This window comes from Xenopus tropicalis, chromosome 5 (assembly GCF_000004195.4).
Source record: "Xenopus tropicalis strain Nigerian chromosome 5, UCB_Xtro_10.0, whole genome shotgun sequence".
Lineage (NCBI taxonomy): Eukaryota > Metazoa > Chordata > Amphibia > Anura > Pipidae > Xenopus > Xenopus tropicalis.
The window spans coordinates 108,011,549-108,037,453 of NC_030681.2; the positions used below are offsets into that span (position 1 = coordinate 108,011,549).

The window sequence follows — 25,905 nt, forward strand, 5'->3', positions numbered from 1 at the left end:
TGCTTAGCTCACAGTGGAGAGTGGTGACTAAATCATCTGTGGTGTCATGGAAGCGTAATGATAATTACTGAATCTTCAAAAATCACACCCCCTTTAAATAGTAATTCAGGGGAATATGTAGGGAGCCATATTAGGCATACAAACCCTTTTCTCCTGTGACTGTGAGTTTTTGCGAGCAAGGCTCTTTCATTGTCCTGTTTCATTCTGTAAACCTTGATATTGTAAAGTGCTATGTAACTTGTTGACACAATTAAAAAAATAATGCTAATGATGACAACCATTCCCCCTACACCCTGTCATTGGCCAAAGTGTTTGTGCAGTTCTTAACACTCAGTAGAAAGCTGTCATCCCTGCCTAAGCCCTCTCCTAGGTTGGATGCTATTCCTCTGTTAGACAAGGGCAGAAGGTCACAATCGATTTTAGAGGCCACCTGGAGAGACTGGGCCGTGAACTGACTCAAAAAATTTATATCAGATCTGGATTAGTTGACCTCACAGGGCTAGACCCAGACTAAAACTAACTGCAGTCTGCGGCCTTCCAGGCCTAGCTGGGAGAGAGGGCAGAGTGGATGACCCTGTTTGCTGACCTCTTCAAACTTCAGCAGCATTTTTCTGGCAGTTACCACGGTGACTGTGCAGCCCAAGCTTTTCTTTCTTACTAAGAGGGGGAAGATGTTAAAATCTACCTCGCAGCACAGATATTAGGGGAAAAAAATTATCCCCACATACCACTTTTTGCAACTTGAATCAAGAAATGTATTCAGTAATTGTTGCCAAAGGCAGTCTGGAAACATCCATGTGAAATGAATTATGGTATAAAATTATAGATATGTCTAGCGTAGCTGTCACTCACCTGCTGTAGCTAAACTACAACTATCACATCCCTTTGGCAGGTGTGCCTGTAGATTATGCAGTGAAACTTCAGTTTTACATAACCTGCTTTTCATTTTTCCTGCATTTTAAACTGTTTTTTGTGGTCCCACCAATATGAGCAATGCATTTGCCAGAGTTTATGTTTTCCCGGATTTTACACCATTTTATCTGGTCCCCTGAAAGTGGGGGTTCTGCTGTATATGTCAGCAACAATTTGATCAAAAGTACAGAAAACTCTACTGTTAATGTTCTTAACCATTTCATTACAGTAAAACTGTGGCAGCAGGTGTAGGCCAGCAGCACTGATGACAAGTATGGAGTGGCTGCCAGCATTAGCTGTGCTTGCTTTCCTCAACTCCCTGTGTATGTGTTACAGATTCTTGTCCTAGTTTGCACCTGCAACTGGAGTGCCGGCTGCCTCTTGCTCTGCTTTGTCTGATTCTGCATCTTACCAGGGCCTATGGTTGGTCCTCTGCAGTGTGGAGAGATAAAGGATATTAACCCTGCATTGCCAAGTGGCTTATTAACATATTGCTAAAAAGTAATTTGTTTGCCTGCCTGTAATATACAGAATTAAATGTCAGTGTTTCTCCATTGAATATATCAAAGGACAAATCAGTCACTTAAACCATGATGTTTAAAGGAAAACTATACCCCCAGAATGAATACTTAACCCACAGATAGTTTATATCATGTTAAAGTGACCTATTAAAGAATCTCAGAAAACTGAAATATACATATTAGTAAAGATAGCCCTTTTACATCCTTTCCCTTCTAGCCCTAGGCTTCCAGCTCTGGTTTAATGAGAACTGCCCAACTGGAGAATCACAGGACAAACATGTGCCTTTACATTTTGTTAGCCTATGGCTTATTTAAATACTCAAACAGCACAAAAATACCGGCACAACAGGACTTCATTTAAGCGGGATAAACCCTGCTGATTTTTAATAGTAGCAAACCCTACATAATGTTTCGGGGGCACGCCCCTTCGTCAGTGCTCAAAGTAATTTGGAACCTTATAGCATATATATAAGGTTATTACATCACAATTTGATTATCATTTTCCCCTCAGACATGTACTAAACATATACCTCTTACTGAAAATGACAGTACGTGTTGTGAGCATTCAACATTTTAAAATGACCTGCAGCATGTGGCAAATAACACTGTTAGAAAAGCACCATAGGCTTAGTCTGTACTCTGTTTATCAAAATGAATTCAGTTGATGCCAATACAAAAAATTATGTTGACTATATATCAGGAAGATTGTTGTTAGTACCAGAACTGTGTTTCATATTATCTGGAGCCTAAGAGGACTCATACTGTAAGGCAGTGGTCACCAACCAGTGGCTCTGGAGCAACATGTTACCAACCCCTTGGATGTTGCTCCCAGTTGCCTCAAAACAGGTCTTTATTTTTGAATTCCTGGCTTGGAGGCAAACTTTGGTTGCATAAAAACAGGTGTACTGCCAAACAGAAACTCATATAGGCTGACAGTCCACATAGAGCAGTGATCCCCAACCAGTGGCTGGTGAGCAACATGTAGCTCACCAACTTCTTGGATGTTGCTCTCAGTGCCCCCAAACCAGGTAGTTATTTTTGAATTCCTGACTTGGTGGCAAGTTTTGGCTGAATAAAAACAAGATTTAATACCAAATAAAGCCCCCTGTAAGCTCATAGTGTGCTGCCTAATATCCAATCTTAGCCCTTATTTGGCACCTCCATGAATTTTTATGATGCTTGTGTTGCTCTCCAAGTCTTTTTACATTTGACTGTGGCTCACAAGTAAGAAAGGTTGGGGACCCCTGTCATAAAGACTTCCAAATAACCACTCATAGCTCTTATTTGTGCAACCCCAGGAACATTTTTCATGCTTCTGTTGCTCCCTAACTCTTTACTCTAAAGAGATTTGCATGCTTTCAGGTGCCACTATTGAGGTATCGCTGCATTGTAGCTGGTGCTTTTTGCCTGTTTTCAGGTCACTTTAGCTAATTGCTGTGGTACTTTATTGTCAAAGGCCAAGGGCACACAATTTGTCCGCCTGCATTTTGTACACAAGCAGAGGAAAGCAGACAATCAGCTATGTGTGCCTTGACCTAAAAGTAAATTGATGAACCCCACTTCTCCCCAGCAAAAAAAAAACACAGAATATTCAGACAAAATGTTTAAGTTGTATCCCTCTTAGGTCTGTGAACATTAGTATCAGACATAGAGGTCAGTCATTATAGAGTATAAGGTATAAGGGTAATTGTGTAGTAGTACAAATTACAGGTTTGTGTTGCCATATGCCACAATGCAAAAGTGTATAGGACACTGTAGCACTTTCAGGGTAAGTCTGCACACTATTTCATGCAATGGTATTACTACCAACTCTACTGTAACCATTTTAATAATATAAATGGGAAGTAGCCTGGTGGATATGTGCATTTATGGCAATAATATTATTGACTGACCAAGTCAACTTTTCCTTTACATTGCCCTTCCAAACTTGTCACCAACCAAGTTAGTATAACTGATAAGTTGCAATGCATTTTGACTTTGTATTCATTTACTGTTTTACTATTAACTCACTGTGCCAAGGATTGTCTTTGTTCAGCAGAGAGTAGACAGTAAGTAAGTGATAAATAAAATGTATTTAAAAGAGAAGACGTAGCTGGGCAGCTGTTGTCTCTTTGAATTGTGCTTGCCATAGGCTTTCTCCGGACATACTCTGAGCTAATGAGCCTTATAAAGGCTCATTCCAATGGGTGGTTTGTTCCTCACAGTTATGTTTGCTTTCTCACAGTGGGGTCACAAGGATGAGTCTCATATTTAACATTTGTTTGTTACTACAATTGGGTAGATCTTTGCAGCAATACATTAGAATTGCTTGAAAGTTATATACTGTGCACAAATTAGTCAACTGTTAAAGGAACAGTAACACCAAAAAATGAAAGTGTATAAAAGTAACTAAAATATAATGTGCTGCTGCCCTGCACTGGTAAAAGTTGTGTGTTTACTTCAGAAAGTCTACTATATTTTATATAAATAAGCTGCTATGTAGCCATGGAGGCAGCCATTCAAAGGAGAAAAGGCACAGGCACATAGCAGATAACAGATAAAACACTATTGTATTCTACAGAGCTTTTTGTTATTTGCTATGTAACCTGTGCCTTTTCTCCTTTTTCCAGCTTGAATGGCTACCCCCTTGGCTACACAGCAGCTTATTATATAAATTATAGTAGTGTTACTGTAGCAAACACACCAGTTTTACCAGTGCAGGGCAACAGTGCATTATATTTTTATTGCTTTAAAGCTCTTTCATTTTTTAGTGTTACTGTTCCTTTAATAAATAGTAACCATGTGTTTGGGACCCTCAGTATTTCAGATTGGCCATTGACTTTCATGACCACGTGTTAGAAGCCAGTGGCCCACTTATAACAGGATTTGCGGCATATCTATGTCATGTTCTGATCAATGAGCCCTAGGTCAGTCATAAGAGCATTTAGGCCATGCCTTAGACCAGCTGGTATATGAAGATCAGCCCCTGCAAATCATTAATAATAAAAAGTCATTGATTTGTCTTTAAAGCCATTGGATATATAAAGCCTCATTACTGCTGCTAAACATTTCCTGCTTTAAAAATATGTGTATATTTCTAATTAATTGAATGTGCAGTTTTCAATAGTTCTAGCCAATTTTCTCTGGTCTCATAAAATTACATATTACAAATATGAGAAATACAGTCATACAAAGCAATGCTTTCAGACAGGTTCCCAAAGGCTGTGGGTTAAATGCTCCATTATATACAATTTCAGCCATAAAGCATGACTTAACTGCTGCTTTGTGCGAGAAAGGAAGAATGTAAAAAAATATTTTTTTCAAAAATTTTACAGAAAATATTAATGCAAAAGTATAAACCATGTTTTTTATGATTGTGTCTGTTGAACTTCAATTCAGTGCAGAATGAAGGTTTAGCTCTCTGTAAATGTTATCATTTAGTCATAAGATTAATCTGTTTATTGGCCAAAAATAAATATTCCAACTAAAACCAATTATGGATTGATTGAATGTTACCTGGATATGTTAGAAAATGTAATTTATGTGCTCTTTGCATGTAGCCAGTTTGCTAAGGATGACAGGAATCATGTTAATACCCTGTTGTGACTATAATTTATTCTGGCTCTGGAAAAGTGATTTAAGTCAAGAAAATGATTTACTAGCATAGGTGCTAAATTGCACCAGTGCACTCACCAATAGCAACCAATGAGAAATGTTTTGATCAGTCTACTAAAGAAATAAATTGAAAGCAAAAATCGAATTGGTTGCTATGGGTTCTTTATATTTCATAAAGAAAATAACTTTTACTACCAGAATCAGGCTAAGCATCTTATTTACTTTATTGATTGGGCTAAAATGCTTGAGGGTGAAGGGCCTGATGCATGTATGTTCCTTTTCTTTCCTGTTTAACGCAAGACTTAAGAACAGACATTTAAGGGCATAATTACTCTCCCTTGCCCCAAATGCCAAGCACTATCCAAATCCAAAGCTCACGTGCCCGTAAGTAAAACTTCAGGAAAAGTTATTGTAAGTGACTAATACGTGGTGACAAAGGATCAATAGAGGCACAGCTCCATGTGTCTTATTGTTTTCAGGGGTTAACACCAGGCAATGACATTTTCTTTCAGAAACAAGGCCTGAAGATTCATGAATGTGTGCCAGGAGCAAGCCATATCATTGACCCTAATAACATACATTACCTATTGTTATAAATCATATTTAGTAGTGCTTCTTAGCTGAGTAAAGATGTGAGCTACAAAAAAGAGCTGGGAAAGAAAGCAAAGCCAGCTAAGCCTTTTATTTATATAAATACACTTTTAGTCCTTTTGCTAGTCCTTATACAGTATGTATATCAGTTTATTTGTTTATTATGTTGGATTATGTTGGATTTTTCAATGCAAATTGCTGGTACTATATGAACTGATGAAGGAGGCTTCATCTTCAGACAGCAGTGCAGAACTCCAGTGTCCTCTATACCTTGGAGCCCGATTTGGGAAACCTGACCATAAATAGGCACCTTTTTTTTCTAATTACCCACGTCAGAAACCTTACTGCTTTGTATTTACAGGTTAAGCACAAACACAATATACTATTTTAATAACAAATATTATTACTGCTGTCCTGGAGTCATTACACATAGTACACATTACTTATTGTTAATGTATAAAGCATCAATTCAAAAGTATGCTACAGGGTGCATATACAAGGCAGTGTGAATATACATGTATGAAGATAACCAAAAACAAAGGCTACAGAGTTCTCTGCGCGTGAGAGCTAACAGTCTACAGAGTTCATTAATAACTGCCTCCCAGGGTGATGACTGGGAAGCATAAGGTGGTTCCACGGAGAGTTGCTCCTTGAGCGTTGGTTATTAGAGGCAGTTTTCTCTGCTCTGTTTCTCTTGCGGCCATACAGATAAATGCTGATGCCATATAATCGATATAGAACACACAGCTGTCACTTACCCTAAGCCTGCTTCTGACAAAAAAATAAGTGGAACTGTCACTTCAAAGTTGTCTTTTTTAGCGACTGTTTCCAAACATGACAGACATGCCACACTGGGTTAACTCATCAATGCCTGGAAAAAGAGCAGAGGTAGATATGCAGCATTCTCAAGGATGTGATAAATTGGCTTGGAAACATATTGTATTTTAGCAGGATTAATAAACTCATCCTAATCACTCAGTGCTGGGATTAAGCCTGTTTCAGACCAGAGCAGGGTCCCGGGAAATTTAGAAATTCTGGGGCCACCAACTGTGATAAAAACTACACAAATGTTTTTATGCAAATATTACAAATATTAGTTATCCCATAGTGTGAAAACATGTAATTTGTAATTTTGTTAAACGTATTTTATGGGGGGACCAAGGGCAAATACTTAGGCTAACATTTTTTGGACTGTGTCATATACTACTTGTCTAGATTTCTGCCCTACAGTTGGGCACACCAACAGTATCGAAGAGGCATTTTTTATTTTACCTTATTTTTTAGGCTTTGGAAGTCACAGGAAGATAACATTTATTGTGAGTATTTTATTTATTAGAGTAAATTAGTGAGAATATTTTAAAGTTTTTGTACTTTTAAAAGTAAGCACAACTTGATTTATATGCAGAGCATGCTGGGGCTTCAGTCCAGAATGCATCTTTTTATATATCTTCATAAAGATTCCAATGGCTGGAGCTTTTGGTCAAAGCAGTGCAGCTCTGTCCCATAATGGTTACTATGGGGCACTATGTACATATTTACTATTGGTTTGATGAAAAGTTTTAGTGCAGCACCCGATTTTTATCTATGATTTTAATTAAGAAAAGTCTATGGTTATTGTTATTTCTTGAGCTAAACAGGTCATTGTGGTTATTCAATGTTTGCAGTTTCCTGCAAGGTATATAGATTACCAGTGCACAATGGCATGTTGCTTATCTGTAAGCCAAAAGGGCTATAGCAAAGAGGTAAAAGGATGGGAGTGTTATTTAGAGCCCGTTATTTCTGTGTAAACTAACTTACTTACAAGGGAGGTAGTTTGAAAGAAAAACAATTCTTTTTAATTAAAAGAATAGGACTGATGAATCTTTAGTATAATTTCTTTTTATTTTGCTCATGTTGACAAAAGGTGTTAATAGATATATGCTGCCACTTTAAAGTCTATATATATAAATATATACATATCTGCCAAGTGACTTAGACCTGCCTTCTCCCCAAATGCCTCCATTAATTTACTAAAACCTTAAAATCACATAGCCCTGAAAATAACATTAAACAATGTCCTTTTATTTGAAAACCTTTAAAACCTGAACACAGGGAAGAGAGAAACAGTCTGACACACTGCACACCCCCAGCTTATATTTTCCTTGAAGTTTTCAAGTTCAGTGCAAAAACTAAGAATTCACACAACAGGGTGGAAATTCCCATAGGTGTGTCTCTGGTCTGTCATTCCGCAGCTTAGGTTTTCACATTATTAGTTATCTGACCAAAGAAACTGCACTTTTGAGACTGTGACATAGAAGGACATTTAGCTGGAACCTGGAGATGCTTTGTGTTAAATGCTATGGATATCTGGAATACTAAAAAGTCTGCGCTAAGACATTTCTGCTTGCCAAACAGCAATTTGTGCAACATAATATTGTATAATATTGTTGTAAAGCGTGGCAGATGACATACAATGATTTGAGTTCTTAGGCAAGAGGGGGACATAGATGTAGCATGACCACATAAGTCCTAAACAAATGTTGCACCCAGAAGCATAACAATTAACAATTGCAAGTGCTGGGGGCCTATATATACATTATATATATATATATATATATATATATATATTATATATATATATATATATAAGAACCATAGAGGAGCGCTCCCTCTTCATCCAAATTGCCCGATTCATGCGAAGAAGCGAAGGACAAACCACGCGAGAGTTTGGGAACTCTTGCATGGTTTTGGGATACGAATGTTCAAGCCTGAAGACTTGAGTGTTCAAATGTTCAAAATGTGCCCCTTGGTGTTTGAAACATCAGCTTTTTTCAATATATTTTGATTTTTTACAAGTATTTGCTTTGAGTGCAGTACTATGATATAGATATATATTTATATATATATACATATAATTGTTTGCATAGTACAGAAAAGGTGCAGTTGTGCATTTTTGCATGTAAACACACACTCACAAAAAGAGCATGTATGAGTGCATAAACACGTATTATTGTGTGCATGTGAAACTTTAGCTGTAGGGAGAGCTTGTATTTTTAAGAGGATGTCATTTCTATCAGAGGACACAATGACAAGCCTGGAGTGCCAGAACTGTGATCTGCAGAAAGAAGAGATAACCACCCCACTCCAATAGCCCTGTTGTTCTGCTGTTACTTGATCAGCGTGCGAACTTCTCTTAAGTATAGTGCCAGCACAGGGGCCCCCAAATTGCCAAACCTATAGCAGAATTATTTGGTTCCAGTCCACATTTCTAGAAGTAAGCTCTTCCTAGGTAATTATGCAGAAGGTAATTTTAGGCACAGTGCAGAACACAAACATGCTACGATTCATTACACAATCCTTGTGTAAGATCAGAACTGAGACAGCCAACTTCAGCAGGGCAAGGATTTCCTGCAGGGTGTGCAAGCTGAAGAGTGGAGGTTATATACAGCCACAATAGAAGGGGTGGAGCAGAGAGGGCAATTGTCCTGGTCCTAGTCGTGCAGCAATTGTTTAGAATGTTTCTGTATATATTGGGTAGTCCAAGTCATAGCCCTCCGATTGCTCTTGAGCTGCGATCAGCCTCCACCTAAAGGATAAAATCACTTCTGAGCACTGGGGCACAATGTTAAAGGACATTTTAATATGGCTACATAATGTAGAAATAACTGACACCTGTTATGTGCATGTACTGGGTCAGTTTGTTAAAGGTATTGTTTTGTTAAAGGTATAGTTTGTCACACAGTATTACTTTAGACTATGGCATTCTGTATAAGTATGTGGAACTCAGTTAATAAGGTGTTGTCATGTATGGTGATTGGTTGTTAACAATCGACACATGGTATAAATAGCTTTGATGATTTTTCTGTTGCTCTATATAACGTGCTCCCAAACAATGTTGCTAAGTATAATAGCATGGGTTCAGAATACTGTAACTGCCCTTTTACAGCAGTTTCCAATGTAATACTCTGTGTGACAATTTGGTAGGTGCTTTAATTTAATTCTTCTTGGTGGCAATCTGTACAGTGGATATAACCTCAGATTGATCACCTTTAGAGGAAAGAGAGAGAATGAGTGGCACCAACACAAAACCAGTGGGAACTCAGTCTCATGTATTGTACTCCAGGGCACCTGCTTATCTAGACAACACAGTCATTTTTTTAAGGTATATGTTTTATTAATGGTTATTCACTTGTTTGTTGCTGCTCAGTTCTTTCCATGCTTTGGTACAATATATGAAAACATGATGCCACATAACTCTTGAGAAGAAGCCCATGAAAATGGCAACTAAAAACCTGCCATCAGACAGCACTGCTCTAGAAAAAAAGTATTAAACACTCCATAGCGATGTGCCACAATTACACAATAACCAAGTATAGCTGATTATGGAACGATCAAGGTTTGAATTGGCTCCCCCCAGTGGGGAAAGGCTTATGACTAGCATTTTTGGCCCTAAACAAGCAGCATGCTACATATACCCATAACTAGTGCATACTCAATGTGTATAGAAAAGTAATGTAGTGAGAAAGAATGCCTCAGATTGATCCCAAGGTTTAAAAACAACAGTTGCAGGGCTAGCCTGTAAATGTTTCTGTAGCTGTGCTGGTGATTTTGCAATCTGTATATCTTCTGCAACAGGTTAGAGGTTGCTTCTGTAGCAGGCAGCCACAGAATGGATAGGTGGACTTTCACAGAGCCTGTGATGGAAGTTCTGTATCCATGTGTTTCTTGCTAGTTTTAATACATGTGCCGTGCAAAGCCCCATAGAGAATAACAGATGGCCAGTCATGCACATTCCTCTCAGGGTAATTTTCTTGAATTTTCTGTAAATTTTCAGAATCTGCTGCTGCAAAAAAAAAGAAAAAGATCAGCATCAGCATCTGTCTAAGCCATGCCAGCAGGCTCTACAAAGCAAACTGCACAGATCAGCTGTCATACCTACTTCTCATTTCCTTACTGAGGCTTTAAATGCATTTTGTTGGAGTGAGAGTGCACCTACCTGTCTGGGACTGGATTAGATCTTGGGTGCGTCTATCTCATTTCCACATCAGCAGCCACAGGGGTCATTGTATTGCCAATGCCTGACAGCATCACATATTTTGACATTCAGTTTGCTGACATCCATTAAGCTCCCAGAATCCCCTGAAAGTCAAAAATGAGATGTAGCTCAACAACAGATCAATACAGTATTTAAAACAGTATATGTTGCACCCTATCTTAAAACAATGGTTGTACCATAATGAGAAATGCTTTGTTTAGTGGTAAGTTTTTGGTAATGCCAATTTAATATTCATGGGAATATTTTTGGCCAAAGAGGGTGACAATTTAAATGATTCTATGGAAAATATATCATTTTCAGCACAGAAACACCCATGCATGTTAGTTAATACAAATACACAAACAACATTATCAGCACAAAGTAGCCAAAAACTCATCCCTATATTTTAATCAAGATTTAAAGGGACATATAGTTAAAATAAATCTCACAAATATGTTGTATCCATTATGGCAGTCGATGCAAAGGCATTGTACTGATTAAAGTTTTTTTGTTAAAAGAATTTGCACTTGGCAATACTGCATAGGCATCAGCCTTTCATTGACTGCACAGCACAAAGAGTTAACATCAGATTCTCTTATGGCAAACTAGATGGAAGTGGGACACACATTCCTCTGCTCCTGCTCACCATGATGATGGCAAAGGGGCCATTCTGGGTCTGTGGGACCCAGTAAAGCATTAATTAAGCCAACAAAATCCCTAGAAATGTATGGATGGAGCATAATCAGGCCTCCACAGCAGGCTATAGTGAAGGAACAAGCGGACAGCCCAGAGAATAGGAGCTACTGTTAAGAGGAAGCCATGCATATAATTAACTATATTTAACATAACCATTTTAATGATCACTTATTAAAAGCGCATTTATTTCATTTGCTTTTCTCTACAATTTGTCCAAATCAATTTTATGAGTTAAAGAAAGAGGTCATGATGCCAGCTAAACAGGTTGCTCGCCTTGCCTTGGGCCACAGGAGGGATTAGGTGTCGTTGTTATCTGCCTTAGGGGATGTTAGATCTTTACCATGTCAGTGTCATATCAATGAATCATTAATTAAGCAAGTTGTTAGGATTCCAAGAGTAATCTAGAATCAAGCCTGGGAGGATGATTCTCAGAGAGGTTCATACCAAGAGGCTGTCCTTAGTGGGGGCTGGGCCAGAGGCAGAATATCCCATGTAGAGCCCCAAAACCAACCTGCTGCTCTCAGACTGATCCTGAACTATGAACCTCAACTCCCAGCCTACTTTGTCCAATTAATGCTTCTGTTGCTACTGTAGTACAGAAGCTGGAGTCTGCTTGTCAGACAAAACTGCTATGAACTGACACCATCTTGCTTGACTATACACAGTGTCTGCAACTCCTTCCCAAACAAAAACCCAACAGGTAAATACAATGGACTATAATTGTTTTGCCTTTCAAAGTACCACTATTCCTTTTATAGGTCAGAATATACTGTATATATTCACATACGTGACACTGGTGCATTGTTTGGGGCAGGCATCAATCTCTTTCGCCCAATTCCATAGCATTGCTGCCCACGGTACATATTTCAAAGGGTACAAGTAGCCAGACATGACAAAGTGCAGCCCATGCCAGTGGACTTTTTAGCTGGAGACCTTGAAGAACCATGTGGGCCAAAAGTACTTGTTTTATGACCCAACAGCTGATCTGGCTTGCATTAGCATTAAATAAAGTCCACACAAAAAGTGCACAGGGTGCTTTGCAACTGTTTCAAAAGCAGAGTACAAGTATAGGACTTACTATCAAATATATTTGGGATAAGGGGTATTTTGGAAAAAGGGTTTGTTTTATAATGTACAATGTGAAACAACATGTCTTAAGGCTACAAAAACTGTTAAAACATTTTTACAGTGAAAAATAATATCACAAATAATAATTTATTAATAATATATAATAATATAAATATTTTTTTTGGTGGTTTCTGGATAATGAGTTTCTGCATAATAGATTCCATATACATGCACATCCCTTTACAAAGTTCATAAAGCATGTGTCCCCTTTATTTACCGCCTACTTAAACACAGACCACAGCTACAATGTCTTGCCTATTAGGCTGTAATTAGAGAGTTCCTCATGTATAGAGGAATAATGACACCCTAACTCATCATGCCCTGTCCATTCTTTAGAGGTCAAGCACCCCAATGGCCAGCCCTCCCCTTTTTATGACATCACAATCTGTAAGGGATCCAAAACCCAAACAACAGTATCTATGAAAGATAATTAACCTTCCGTGCATAAATAAATGGACAGGAGCAATGGAAAATGATTGGCTTGCAATTGTCTGTGTTGCTTCTAAACTCCAGAACCCACATATTTATGAAATAGGGGTAAGTAGGTTTTGAGAAAGGAGTTGTACATGTTTCAAGTTCAGGAGTGTGTTTGTGTTATAATAGAAACATTTTATAAACAGACATATATGGCAGAAATCCAGTGCCAAAATGCAAGGTATTGAGATACCCAAGCCAATGCGAATTTAAAAGGACATCATACCTGCCAATGACAGGTTCTGAGGGCAAAAGCCCAAACATATGCAAAAATACAAATATGTAGATCATTAAGGCACTATAGCTGAGGCACAAGGGGTGTCCTACTTACAGGTAGAATATGCTTCCCCTATGCTGTGAGAATCTGCTTCTCTTGCATAGAATTGCCAAAGACCCATATTTAACTAACTGCCAGTGTTTACACAACACTGAGCAAGGGAAGTGCAATTGAAATGAAACCCAGAGGGTAGAAACCATTTCTATTCAAGTGCATATCCCTCTGCATAAGTTAAATGGAAAAGAAGATATTCAGTGGATAAATAAGGTTAATGCTGGCCACACAGTAAAATCACTATAGGATGCTGCCCCCCTATGGGCGGTGAGTGTGAGATGGATGGTGAGCCCAGGGAAAGTAGGCCACACCAGATGCTTGGGAGAGCCACAGAACAAAAGGTCTGCTGATGCAAAGGTCTCTTATTTGGGAGCAAATCCCGCACCAGTGCTTCAGCCAGATGCGCCCTAATAAATGGTTTTGCCCACTCTCCTCTGCGGGGAACTTAAGGGACTGTACCATCAGACCACTTAGAGGAGGGAGTGTTATATTTTGAATTTTGGTGCATTGCTTTGCAGCAAGTTAATAGTGTTACAGTCTCCAAAGGTTCCACTTGAATGTAGTGCTGCGTGTCACTGCCTTGAGTTTTGCCCTTTTATCCTTACTAGAAAGGTTCGCTTTGCAGGCCTCACGCTTTATTTTACTACATTTCCCAGTATCATGTCTAGGATTAGAAAACTGTCATTTTATTGGTCAATAAATTGTCACTGGTCTAGGTAGAAACAAATCTGTAATTCCACAGTTATGGGCGCAAAAGGTGCGGGGGTATGTAAATACCTGTGCTTGGGTGGGTATCGCTAAGGAGGCAGAAGCTGCTATTGTGAGCCCAGGACTCCCCTTTTTATATGCACTAGTATCTCTACTCCCCGGGGGAGGGACCCTGGGGACATTATTCAGAGGGAAGAAAGCCAGGAGTTTATCACGGGCAGTTGGAAATTAAATACTGGATCAAACGGATTGGAAAGTAATGTCCATTAGAATCCGGATGGTAGATTTACCGCCCCACCCGATGTATTTTCCTGCAGCTCATGTTCAACTACACCATATCCACCTGCAGCTGGCCCCGGTAGATTTGGGGAGTTGTTTGTAGCTGAATGACAGCTGGGGGACCACACATCGGACATAGCTGTTATAATTCTTGTATCTTCAAATGCCCCCAGGCTTCCTCCTAACAACGCGTTCCTAAGTACATATTCATTCATCTCCTTCTGCAATGTATGTTTGAGTCTGAACATAGAAGAGGAGGAAATTATACACGTGTTTTTGTTTCCCCAACTTTTTGTAGGTCTCGTGTGGGGACATTTCTTAGAATTATTCCCACTTATAATAAGAATTGCTATGAATTTTTCTGTAAGCGATTTACAGGGGTCGTTAATTGTATATGTGTAGGACAGGCAAAGGGATATGGTGGGCGATAAATGTGATTAAAAAACGCGGAGGCTCTATAATATTGGATCATTTAGGACTGTCTGACTGTCCCTATCTCACTGTCTTTCTTTCCCTGGTATTAATCACCCATTTACACTAGCCGTATGACTAAAGGGAATATTATGTCTTAAAGCAAGCAGAATGTCAGCTCTTTGGGATTTATCAGAACATGTGCGCAATCGGGCTTTAATGTTCCAGCTGCCTTTGGCCCATTACTAACAAGCTATAAATATATTTCGTTTGTTAGACGAATAAATGAATTATGTGCTTTAAAATGTACCAAGACTTTCCAGTTATAATTATTATGTTCATTAGCCCTTTAAGGCCAGTTAAAGATGGTATGTGGGCAAAATCAGTTCAACTATGAGAAAACTGTACCCCTTGCCATTGGCATTTAACAATATAATAGACTGCAAGCTTTGCGGGGCAAAGACTAATATGTACATGCCCATGTTCAAAACTATTAGGTATGTTGCAATGACAATTATTTTTCTCTATGCACATAAATGTAACCCAACGAAAAAATGTCCGTGGATGGAAGGAAGGAGTTTGTGAGAGAGTTAGTGGAGTTATTTGTGCACGTTGGTTCTCACTCCCCCGCCGCCCCCCTCTCCCCTTCTCCCAGGATCCGATGCAGCAGGACGAGGAATGTTATACATCATCCCAGTCCCCCGCTGCTGGCCCTGCTTAGTGCATCAAAGCTGCCATTGTTTCCCGCTTGGGGTGAAGCAGCAGGGCCAGGAGAGGGGAATGTTCCCATTCACTGCGCCCCCCTGTCACCCCTCTCACTGCCTTACACACAGGTAGCAGCTCCCTGGCCTGGGACAAATACACAACCAAATAATAATAATACATTATATTTCTGCAAAGCAGAACACATAAGCATATGTGAAAATATAACAGGTGTCTATATTCTAAGTGTATTCCCTTTATTAAAGAAATAACGCTTCACTCTCTCTGCCCTCCAATGATCATTTTTATTCCCCACCCCAAACTCATACACAATATATAGAGATAAGTATGTAAGTGCAGTGGCAGCTTTCTCAGCTTTATTATCCGCTGTGGGTAATTTGTATACGACATTTTCCGGTAAATGCGGCATTTTGCCAGGTTTTAATATAGTTAAAATATAGTTAAAAACTTGTTTGTTTAGTTAATACTGCTTTAATATTATTTTAAGGAAAATAACGTGCCCGAGCAATATCTACACAAAAGGGTAGTGAATTTGGCCACAGAGACAATACAGTTCTATAACAGAGAACAGGGGCAATTGTTACTCCTATTTAGTGAAACTGGCCCTGAGTATCTGGTAACTGTTACAAGATTCTATAAGTGTTCCTCACACTTGCAGAACCCAGAGGGTTGTCAGGATTGTTCTAGAGCAGAGATCTCATCCAGAAGCGCCACTATACATTAGCTACAGTAAATCCCTGGGCATGGGTTGCCTTGCCGCTAGTATTTGGCTTAGGCACAGTTTGCTTTGGGAATGGCTATTTAGGCAGTTGCTAAGCACCGAGCACAAGCCAACCCTACAGAATCCCACACTGTGTAAACTGTAGGGGGGAGACGTTGGGACTGGCATGAGTGCAGCTATCCCAGGAACCCTTCCTATCTCACAGTTCATATCTAGGCACCATCTCTAGAAATCCCCCCAATTAGATGCCCATTGTTCTTTCCCAGTAGCGCCAAACGCACAAAGAAAAGACCTTCCCCAGTCGGGACACCGCCGCGCTAGCGCCTGACTTATTAAATAATAAACCTACTGTCAATTGCATTGTTGTTTGTAAAAATAGACCAATTATCCGCTGCTACGTGGCCATAAAGATCATATTAAGGCGAATTAGTAGCCCTGATGTCAGAGATATTGCTCAGGGGCCCGGGGAAAAATTCAGCAAAGACCCAAGATTTATGGTTTACCGGAATAAACCTGTCGCAAAACGTCTCAGAGACCAACTCAGAGCTAAACGTTTTTTCGATTTTTATAGAGCTATTTATTATGCAAACTGATTCTTTACCCTGAAGATGAAAGTTAGGTAGGATATGCTGACCCTCCAGGGACTCTCGGGCGCCAAAAGGGTTAACCCTATGATATATGGAATATATGGATATATGGAAAAAGTTATAGAACTTTTACTGTATATAACATGTTACAAAGTAATTACAGTCTGATACCTACATATCTAGGATTAGTATAGGCACTTTCTGGCAATATCCAAGGCAAATTCATAGAATACACAGAGACAACGGCATAGGGTAAATATATCTATCCTCCATCAGCTACATACTTGGGCAGCTTGGCATATTGCACCCTTATAGAGTCTCCTACCTGTGCTGTTGCCCACAATAGAGTGTTCTGAGCAGGCAGGAGGACTAGGAAAATAACTGGGAGACAGTGAAGTGTTGGGATTGGTGATCAGCCAGTAGTACTGGGCCTCTGGCACCGCATCTCCAACGCCTGTGACAGGGACAGAAATGGAATAACTCATTTAACATATGTCACCAGATATTTAGCCATAAGGAATTTATGGGAAGTATAGGCCAGGCTGGGGAATGGCACATTCTGACTCTCAGTCGCACTTACAATTGAATAAAAGTCATTATGTGAGAGGAAACAATTGACTGGGCACTAGCAGTTCTGCACCAGAGCTCCATGCCATTTGTCCCCAGATAAGACTTTTCCGCTTACATGGCTTTTTATAAGCAGACAAGAAGCAATTTCCCAGCGCAATGCTCCAGCACATCTAACCACAGAGCCCTAAGCTGCTGAGAGCAGGACCGGCAAAGGGGCCTGGGAATTGCACACTGACAGCAAGAAAACTTTATCATCTATTTTAAATAAACGAGATGAGGGAGAATGTGTATAGTAAGGCAAGGCAACTCAGGGCTAAGTGCTGCAGCTGTTGGATAGAATGTATTGTAGGCTGAAGATGAGGGGAATGGAGTATATACGAGTATACGAGAGTATATAAAGTAAGTCAGTGTTAGGGGAAAGGGATATATGTAGCTGTAAGTGTGTAGGTGTGTGTTAGGGGAATGGGGTGTAACTGGGAATATCTATAGTAACACAGTGTCATCAGTGTTAACGGAAGAGGATCCAGGGAACAGCGTGTATAGTAAAGCAAGGTAGAGTCTGTAAAACTTCCACCAACAGCTGTAGAGTAGTAGATTGGACTGTAGATAATGGGGGCCTCACCCATGAACTTATAAATGCAATATGCCTCGAATATAGCTTTAATTGCATTAAAAATTCACCTTGTAAAAAGTAGGCGGAATGGACCCCATAACCAACCTGTTTTCTCCAATTCCTATTTAAAGGCAGGAATTGTATTTTGCCAAAGATTAAAAGTCAGCTGGGCTCCCAAAAAGACCCAAAGTCCCGATAAGAGGGCTCCACTCCACACCTTGTTATATGCCAGTTTTAAAGAAATCTATTTTTTAATAAGCTGCTTCTACTGGAAAGACTTTGTGCTTTCATGGACAGAATGGCAGCTTCTGGGTCTGTCATACAAGTGACAAACGTTCATTAAAGGAGCCTCGCTGCTGGGACTGTATAGCCACTTTGTGAGCTAAGAACTGTGCAAAAGGGGGGGGGGGGGGGAGAAAAACTCTGAAAGTGCGAGGTGATGCCATGCTGGCTGGCAGTGTGTGGTCTTTTGTGCAGAATGTGCTTTTTTAGCTGAACACTCTCCCCCCCCCTTCATCTCCCATCCCCCCAGCCCACTGCACCTGCACTGGATCCCCAGCCACTGGGAGTTTCTGTTCAGCAAGAAGACATCTCTGACAGGACTCAATTCATCCCATTTCTTCCTGCCTTTCAGCCAGCACAAAAACCGGACTATTGCTCCTCACAGAGGGTTCCAGGAGTTCCACAATGACATATATTTGCAGATCATTTGGGATATCATTAGCAAGAGTGTATGCTCTTTACCCATGTTCTGTCTTTCGTAGGTTAAGCCACCGGCCAATTAAAACCTATAGCAGACTAATCATGTTAATTTTAATTTGACAGATTTATGGATTTTTATCCACAAAAAAATATGACGATAGAAGACAAACCAGCAAAGGAAATTTTGACTGTTGGTTAAAATCATTTTATTTATAGCATGATTTTGCCAAGGGATGTTCTTTTTGTATTTCACTGTTGTTAATGTTGCTGATTCAACTGTTTTACCTTGATAGGAACCAAATATGCCGGGGCCGACCTATTCCCTCTATAAAAGAGTTAATGTTAATTAAGTAGAACTTCAAAAAGAGGATTTTTTTTCTGAACAAGCAGTTACCTTTTTGTAATCACGAGTTTTCCCATTATTAATTTGTATATAATAATAAAAAAAGTCTCAGCTTAAATACTCCTTGCGATTTTATGTGCCAGGGTGCCTCGATTAGCCTTTCTTAAAGGCAAAGTAGGGGAGTGTAGCAAATCGAATACCTGAATTTGTCATTTCCCAACGGTACGAAATATACACATTATTATGCACATTATACATAGATATTATGATACAAGTACAGTATATAGATATCACCAAAATAAATACGCTTTCATCCTCAGGTACAGTAGCTGATCATTTTAACAACGGGTCTGAGCTAAATACACCGGTTATGAGAAAGAAAAAATATATTTCTTCTCTTTAAAACTGGATGAAAATACAAAAATGTCAGCAGTAAATAAGAATTGACATGTAAATCGCGTAAATTTTGTTATGGTCCTCATTTGTGAAAGATCCCTAATAGGGCCTGATAACAGTATATACACGGGTAACAGTATATACACGGTTTCTGGGAATTTCCCTTATGACAATGAGAACAGGTTAAATGACGTCATTTGACGAAAATATCACATTCAGAAATGCCACATTAACCCCTGAGCACCCAGGCGAAAGTCCTAGGTGTGCAAAACATGGATATGTGAAAATGTGTGTGTGCCATGGTGTATACGGGGGGCATCAGAAAGCCAGAGGTAGAGGAGCGTTGGCAGCCTGGGTGACGTCACAGACTGGTTGTTACAGGAGGCAGTGGGATCAGTGTGGCTGCTGCAAGACTATGATAAGGGTCTCCTGGGGGATGCGCCGCTTCCTTTAATACTTCCATTATTTCTCTGTCTTCAACGAGTCTGCAATTTGTAGGAGCTTAAGAGTCCCCATTCCTGCAGAATAGTCAATGTCACACTTAGGAACCTTTTTTTTAGGCTGCAAAATGAATAGGGAATATACCACATATGCCTTTAAGTGAGGTCAAACCCCACTTCATAGAGAACCCTGTACACCACAGAATGCTGGGAGGGGATACGAGGTACCGCCAGGCCCTTATACTATGTCCATTAATGCCTAGGTTCTGTGCGACACTATCAGTCTTCTGCCTCAGTCCTGACACCCTGCATAACAGGGGTTAAAAGTACAAACGTCTGGGGAATAAGTAATGGTCAGAAAGTAAAGTGTATTAGTAGTATTGTTAAAATAATAATTATAATAATAAGAAGAATGATGATAATAATAATAACAATAATAATAATGTTATCATTATTACTACTAATATTGCAATATATGAATGACTTTTATTATTGTTTGATTACATAATCATTCATATATTTCCCGCGGGCGCTGAAACGTTAGTACCTAGTGGCTGGGAACGTTAATAACTGGATACAGCGCTGCAGTGGATGAACGAAATTTATATATATATATATATATATATATATATATATATATATATATATATATATATATATATTATTTTTAAATAAATTGTATTTAAGTTTAAAGCCCTGACACACTAAAGCCTAGGAAGCCAGTAATTTGCCTAGAGGATAAACTCAATGACCAAGAAGCTAAAACTTCCCTTTCCTTCCTATGTGCACATAGATAAGTATATGTACCGGTGCTTCAGGTACTGAATATTGGGTGGGAATCAAATTCCTAGTACAAGTACAACAGTACAAGGATAAAATAAAAGACTATATTCCCTGCTCCTTTTTTGCCATGTAAATATCTGGTATTTTTTATCTCAGCAGAGCCTCTTGTCCCCTTCAGGGCGGTTTTGTTTACTAAGGTTACCTCTGGATAGTAGCAGATAGATCATAGGTGCAAGCCAGTTATGAGCAAAGAAGGCTGTAAGACTGGCACCCTGTTACACCTGAGCACTCAGTACCTGGCAGTCACAGAAAGGCCACCTGGTTCTAAAAAAGTAGAGCATCTCTGGGATGCGGGCAATTCAGTAAATGTTGTCCTGATGAACAATATAGAAAAGAACCTGCTCCCAAAACAATGCACATCGCTTTACCTTTGTTTTTTTTTTTCAGTCACCACTAGAAGAAGCTGCCTTGCGTTTTTTCACTATCACTTTTAGCGGAGAGAAGGCGATGCCCCGGTGTGACACTGCCCTTGGCATACAGTGGTTCAATTGTACTGACCCGGCCACCTGCATTTGCACACAAACAGCCAATAGAGAGCGACCCGGGGGAGTCATAAGCGGTAAGTGAGTACCGAGATGGGATTTAAGCACCCCTAGAATAATAATCATAATGTGCTATTCCGAGACAATTTTGTCCCAGGCTTGACCTGACACTAGGTGGGCGCCCATCATTACGCGCTATCTAAGTACTTCTCCCCTGGGGCTAAAATAACTTTGAGGAAATGTGCGAGAACTAGCAGCTCAGAGTGACAAGTGACACTTAGCACAAATAAGCTAAACTAACTGGGATCCGGGAAGCAAAGGGATTTCTGCCCATAAAACAAACCCATCTCCAGCATTTTATCCAGTCACCTACAAACAAGAAACAGCGCCGCGTTGCCTACAGCACCCAGGTCCGGCTTCTGACCCCCCACCCCCCAAATCCCACTAACTAGTCGATGGCATTGTGGGAGTTGCAGTCCAACAACTGCCTGATATTACTTCATTGGCATAATCACACTTATAGCTACATTTCAGTGAGAATTCCTTGGTTCACGACTGCATATGTTCTACACTAAATTGCCAACCTACCTATTTTATGCTAGTAAAACTTAGCTCATACACAGAGGCCAGAGGGTATACAGTTACCCAGGATATTAATTCATAGCATTACCATTCCCGGACAAACTAGCAATTTATTAATTCGTTCACTATACAATTTCTGTCAAATATATATTTTTTGCAACATTTGTTTTGTAAAAAGCAAGTCTGTTTCTTTGTACCTACAAACTAATACTATATCAATATTCCTAGATTCCTCCGGCTACCGTTAACTGTCACAACATCACGTTACGGCGAATTTACTCTGAGAACAAGCAAATCAATTGGCGTTATAAATAATGAATTGAACCCGTGTCCTCTGACCCTTTGAAAGTCCAGTTGGGACGCGTTTGTAGTAATAATGCCCCGGAGTCTGCCCTTGTCAAATATTCATTTAGCAGTTAATGTGAGCTCCTGTCCCAGGGGATCGTCTGCATCACCGAATATTCTGCGCAGCAACACCACCTCACTAATCTGCTCATCTCTTTAGTGAAATATGTGAGAAACACACAAGTAGCTCTATTTACATTTTCTTGGGCTACTAGAAACACCCCAAATTAAGAAATTGTTTCAAACAAGTCACTTCCCATTTCCTTTATAAACTAAATTATCGCAGGCACAACAACCTAAAGAAAATCAGCAAATGTACATTGTGCACCTTTAAATGATTTAGCAAAGATAATTTTAAAGAGCTAATGAAAACAATTACTAACACACGCAGTTACATAGACACACAATAAATATGTATATATATATATATATATATATATTTATATCTATATGTGTGTGTGTATTTATATATATATAATATATATGTATAGATATATCATTGATATATATAATATTCTAAATATATCTATATATATAAATATAATACATTCGTTAAAATGTAACCAAATTTTAAGAGTTACTCTAAAAATCACGTTATGCTGTACATTTGAACATATAAATCTATTTGCTTTATTTTCTTTTATTATTTTGCTAAAATTGGCCAGCGTCCTCTAGCAAACGGATAATCCGCAAATATATTAATATGCAACCATATGTCTTAAGAGCCTCGGTATTAATTAGAACTACTTCACAGCCTGTCATTTAGAATAATTACAGCCAACTCTGGATGGAGATTTGGCCAGAAAATATAAGAACAAATTTGGAATATGAATTAAAAGATCTCTAAATATATATATATATATATATATATATATATATATATATATATTACTTTGCGACAAGGAATTGCATTTTAAACACAACTTCATTTTGTAAATCCGAAAAACAGACACTTCAGTTTCAAACCCCCAGATTTGCTTTACATCTCTCTCCATCTTGTCAGCAATGGGTTAATCGGGCAGCCAAACCATGTGAGGTTAGATGTGCCATGCTGAATTCACATTACATTAGAGCGGATATTTTTTAAGGACATCCACAACTGCCTGTGATAAATCATCAAGGCAAAGATCATATCTGATTTCCACAATCAATAACCCATAAACGAATTTAGTGCATGAGTAAGTCCCTGGCAGTAAAACTAGTGCATCATGTTATCAGTCACGGCAAGCGAAGGGTTAAAGCCATATTTTTATAGATCAAACAGCAGAATTATTCAGCCTTAAAAGTAAAACTCTAACCTCACAGCCTGGAGTTTCCTTCAGTAAATAGGCCGAAGAAAAGGCTTCTTTCTAGGACTCGCTTTCACATGGAGATATTATCCAGTTTTTGAGAGCCGCTGGCAATTTAGAAATGGGATTTAAACAGCCGTAATAGGCGCAAATGGTGTGCAATACAGATAAACTTTTGTTCTTCTAGCTTGAAAATAGAAAGTAGAAGCTGAGATTGATGCGATCATTACACCGGTTCACTTTATCAACAAATGTCAAAGCAACATTTACCTTGTATCGAGATACAGGCCCAATTATGGTGGATCTTTGACTCTTCTAAGGTACATTGGAAACACATTAACATTTTTAGTAAGAGGTATATCAGAGCTATAACCATTAAACATAGAACATATGGAAACTGCAAACCGCAGTTTGTTTTTTTTCAGTTTGCCTATATCCATATTAAAAATCCCCAATAGTAAGAGACAACATTGAAATGTGATCTTCGTACCTGAACATAAAAAACATACCATACACTGTGTAATTAAGCTTTTTACTATTTTGACCATATTGATTTTTTTGGTAATATCTTCCAAAAAATCTAGTTTGTTTTCTTATAGATAGCAGTAGATTTGGTGCATACAAATAAATCAAGGAGTCAATTTGATATCAGATTCCATATTTCAAAAATTTATTTATCTCAAACTGTGAATAATGGTGTAGAAACTTAAGCTGAAAATGTACCTGTTATTAGGGTTGGATTAGTTCATATATATATATACAAGGACTTTCGGCAAACTGATCCAAATAATACAGCGCCGAGTCATTAAAATACATCTACTGAAAATGAGATAGAGAAAAAAAAACTTAAAATATAAGCACAATAAATTTACAGAAATATTACAAACCATAAGAAAATATTTCAAACACATTAGATTCATGTTTCCGTTGCTTTCTTTTTTTTTTTTTTTAAATCGGAAGAGTTGGACAGCAGCCGGATATATAAATTAACAAATGCTGGAATCATAGCGGCCATTTCTTACTCTAACAATATGGGGGTTTTGTAAGAAAAAGTACATCTTGTGCCTTGTGCTTGTTATTATGGGATATCAGGTGCATGGTAGTTAATTTGAGAACATTTTTGAAACGTTTACGCTTGTCCAAATTTGGTACCCCTCCCCCCATATTGAAAAGCTTTTTTCTAGAGGGGCTTCCTTGACCTATGACTGTAAAAAGATTGGCAAAGTCGCAGCTTATAAACAATGGCCATTCTGACTGCCCTGTTTATCTGATAAATACTGTACAAAAAAGTCGCAAATAATAAAACGATTTCTCATCACTGTGAGACTAGAGCTAATAGTATTGGGAAGGGCGTCTGCAAACTTTTCTGCAAAGTTCCTACCTAGAATTTTCAATGTTTTGTCTCTTTTTTTCTCTCCTTTCTCTCGTTCTATACAAGTTCCCTTTTCCCTCCCCAGATTTTTGTTTTCTTCTGTACAAAAATAGTCCAAAAACGAGTCCAGAACAGTGAGGTCCAACCTTTGGCCTTCCTGCTGTTACTGAACTATAACTCTCAGACACTCTAGACAGACGATACTGGGAGCTGTAGTACAGAAACAGGTGGAGGGCCACAGTTTGTCCCCCTCTAGCCCAGGCTCTGGATATAAAAGTTCCTTCAGTATTGCCTTTCACATGTGCGACAGAGGCAGCGTGCCATTGATGGCTGTGCCCGCTACTGAGGCACTCTGATAGTGTTGGGACATGTGCAGTCTGCTTTGGGCTGCGGGCTCTGGCACTTCTGCCCCAGGTAGGTACATGCTGATCATGTCCCGGAGGTCCCCTGCCTGGCATGGAGCCCGTGAATGGGAAGAAGAGGTGACTACAGGTGGACTGGAGCTGGATTCCGACTTGACTACAGAGCCCATGGATCCCAGGGACATGCCCGGGGCCCCTTGTTGGGAGTAGGACATGCTGTAGGTAGGCGAGCCGTTCATGTAAGTCTGCGAGCTGCTCATGGAGTTATATTGCAGGGCACTGACATCGTAGCGGTGCATGGGCTGCATCTGGGGCGCGTTGTGAGCGCTGAGGCCCGGGTGTTGGGGGTAGCCGAGCTGCTCTTGCATCATGCCATACCCCCCGTTGGTCCAGCCGTTCATATGGGCATAAGTGTCCATCCTTTGATTGACCCCGGCCCCCAGACTGGCCCCTACCCCAGAAGTCATGGGGTTGGCCCCAGGAGCCAGCAAGCCCCCAGGCAGAGTGTACTTATCCTTCTTCATGAGGGTTTTGGTTTTCCTCCTGGGCCTGTATTTATAATCCGGATGCTCCTTCATGTGCAGAGCTCGCAGCCTCTTGGCCTCGTCGATGAATGGTCTTTTCTCGGCCTCGGAGAGCAGCTTCCACTCAGCCCCCAGTCTCTTGCTGATCTCTGAGTTGTGCATCTTGGGGTTCTCCTGAGCCATCTTTCTCCTCTGGCCCCTGGACCATACCATGAAGGCATTCATGGGTCTCTTGACTCGATCCGGGCTGTTCTTACTCTGGTTGTTGGAGCCCGAGTTGGAGTTGCCCCCCGAAGCCTGCTGGGGGGCGGGGGGCTTGAGATCGGTCTCCATCATGTTGTACATTCAGGCG

The 25,905-nt window shown here is 39.7% G+C and overlaps 1 protein-coding gene across 1 annotated transcript in view; it reads right to left on the reverse strand.

Moving 5' to 3' along the window:
- Positions 1-23,936: 23,936 nt before the first annotated feature.
- sox2 (SRY-box 2) overlaps positions 23,937-25,905 on the reverse strand; it is a 2,223-nt gene continuing 254 nt past the window's right edge. The window contains exon 1 of the mRNA NM_213704.3: positions 23,937-25,905. This exon is cut by the window's right edge and continues 254 nt beyond it. Within this exon, the coding sequence (NP_998869.1) occupies positions 24,963-25,898 (936 nt within the window). The 5' untranslated portion in view covers positions 25,899-25,905 and the 3' untranslated portion in view covers positions 23,937-24,962.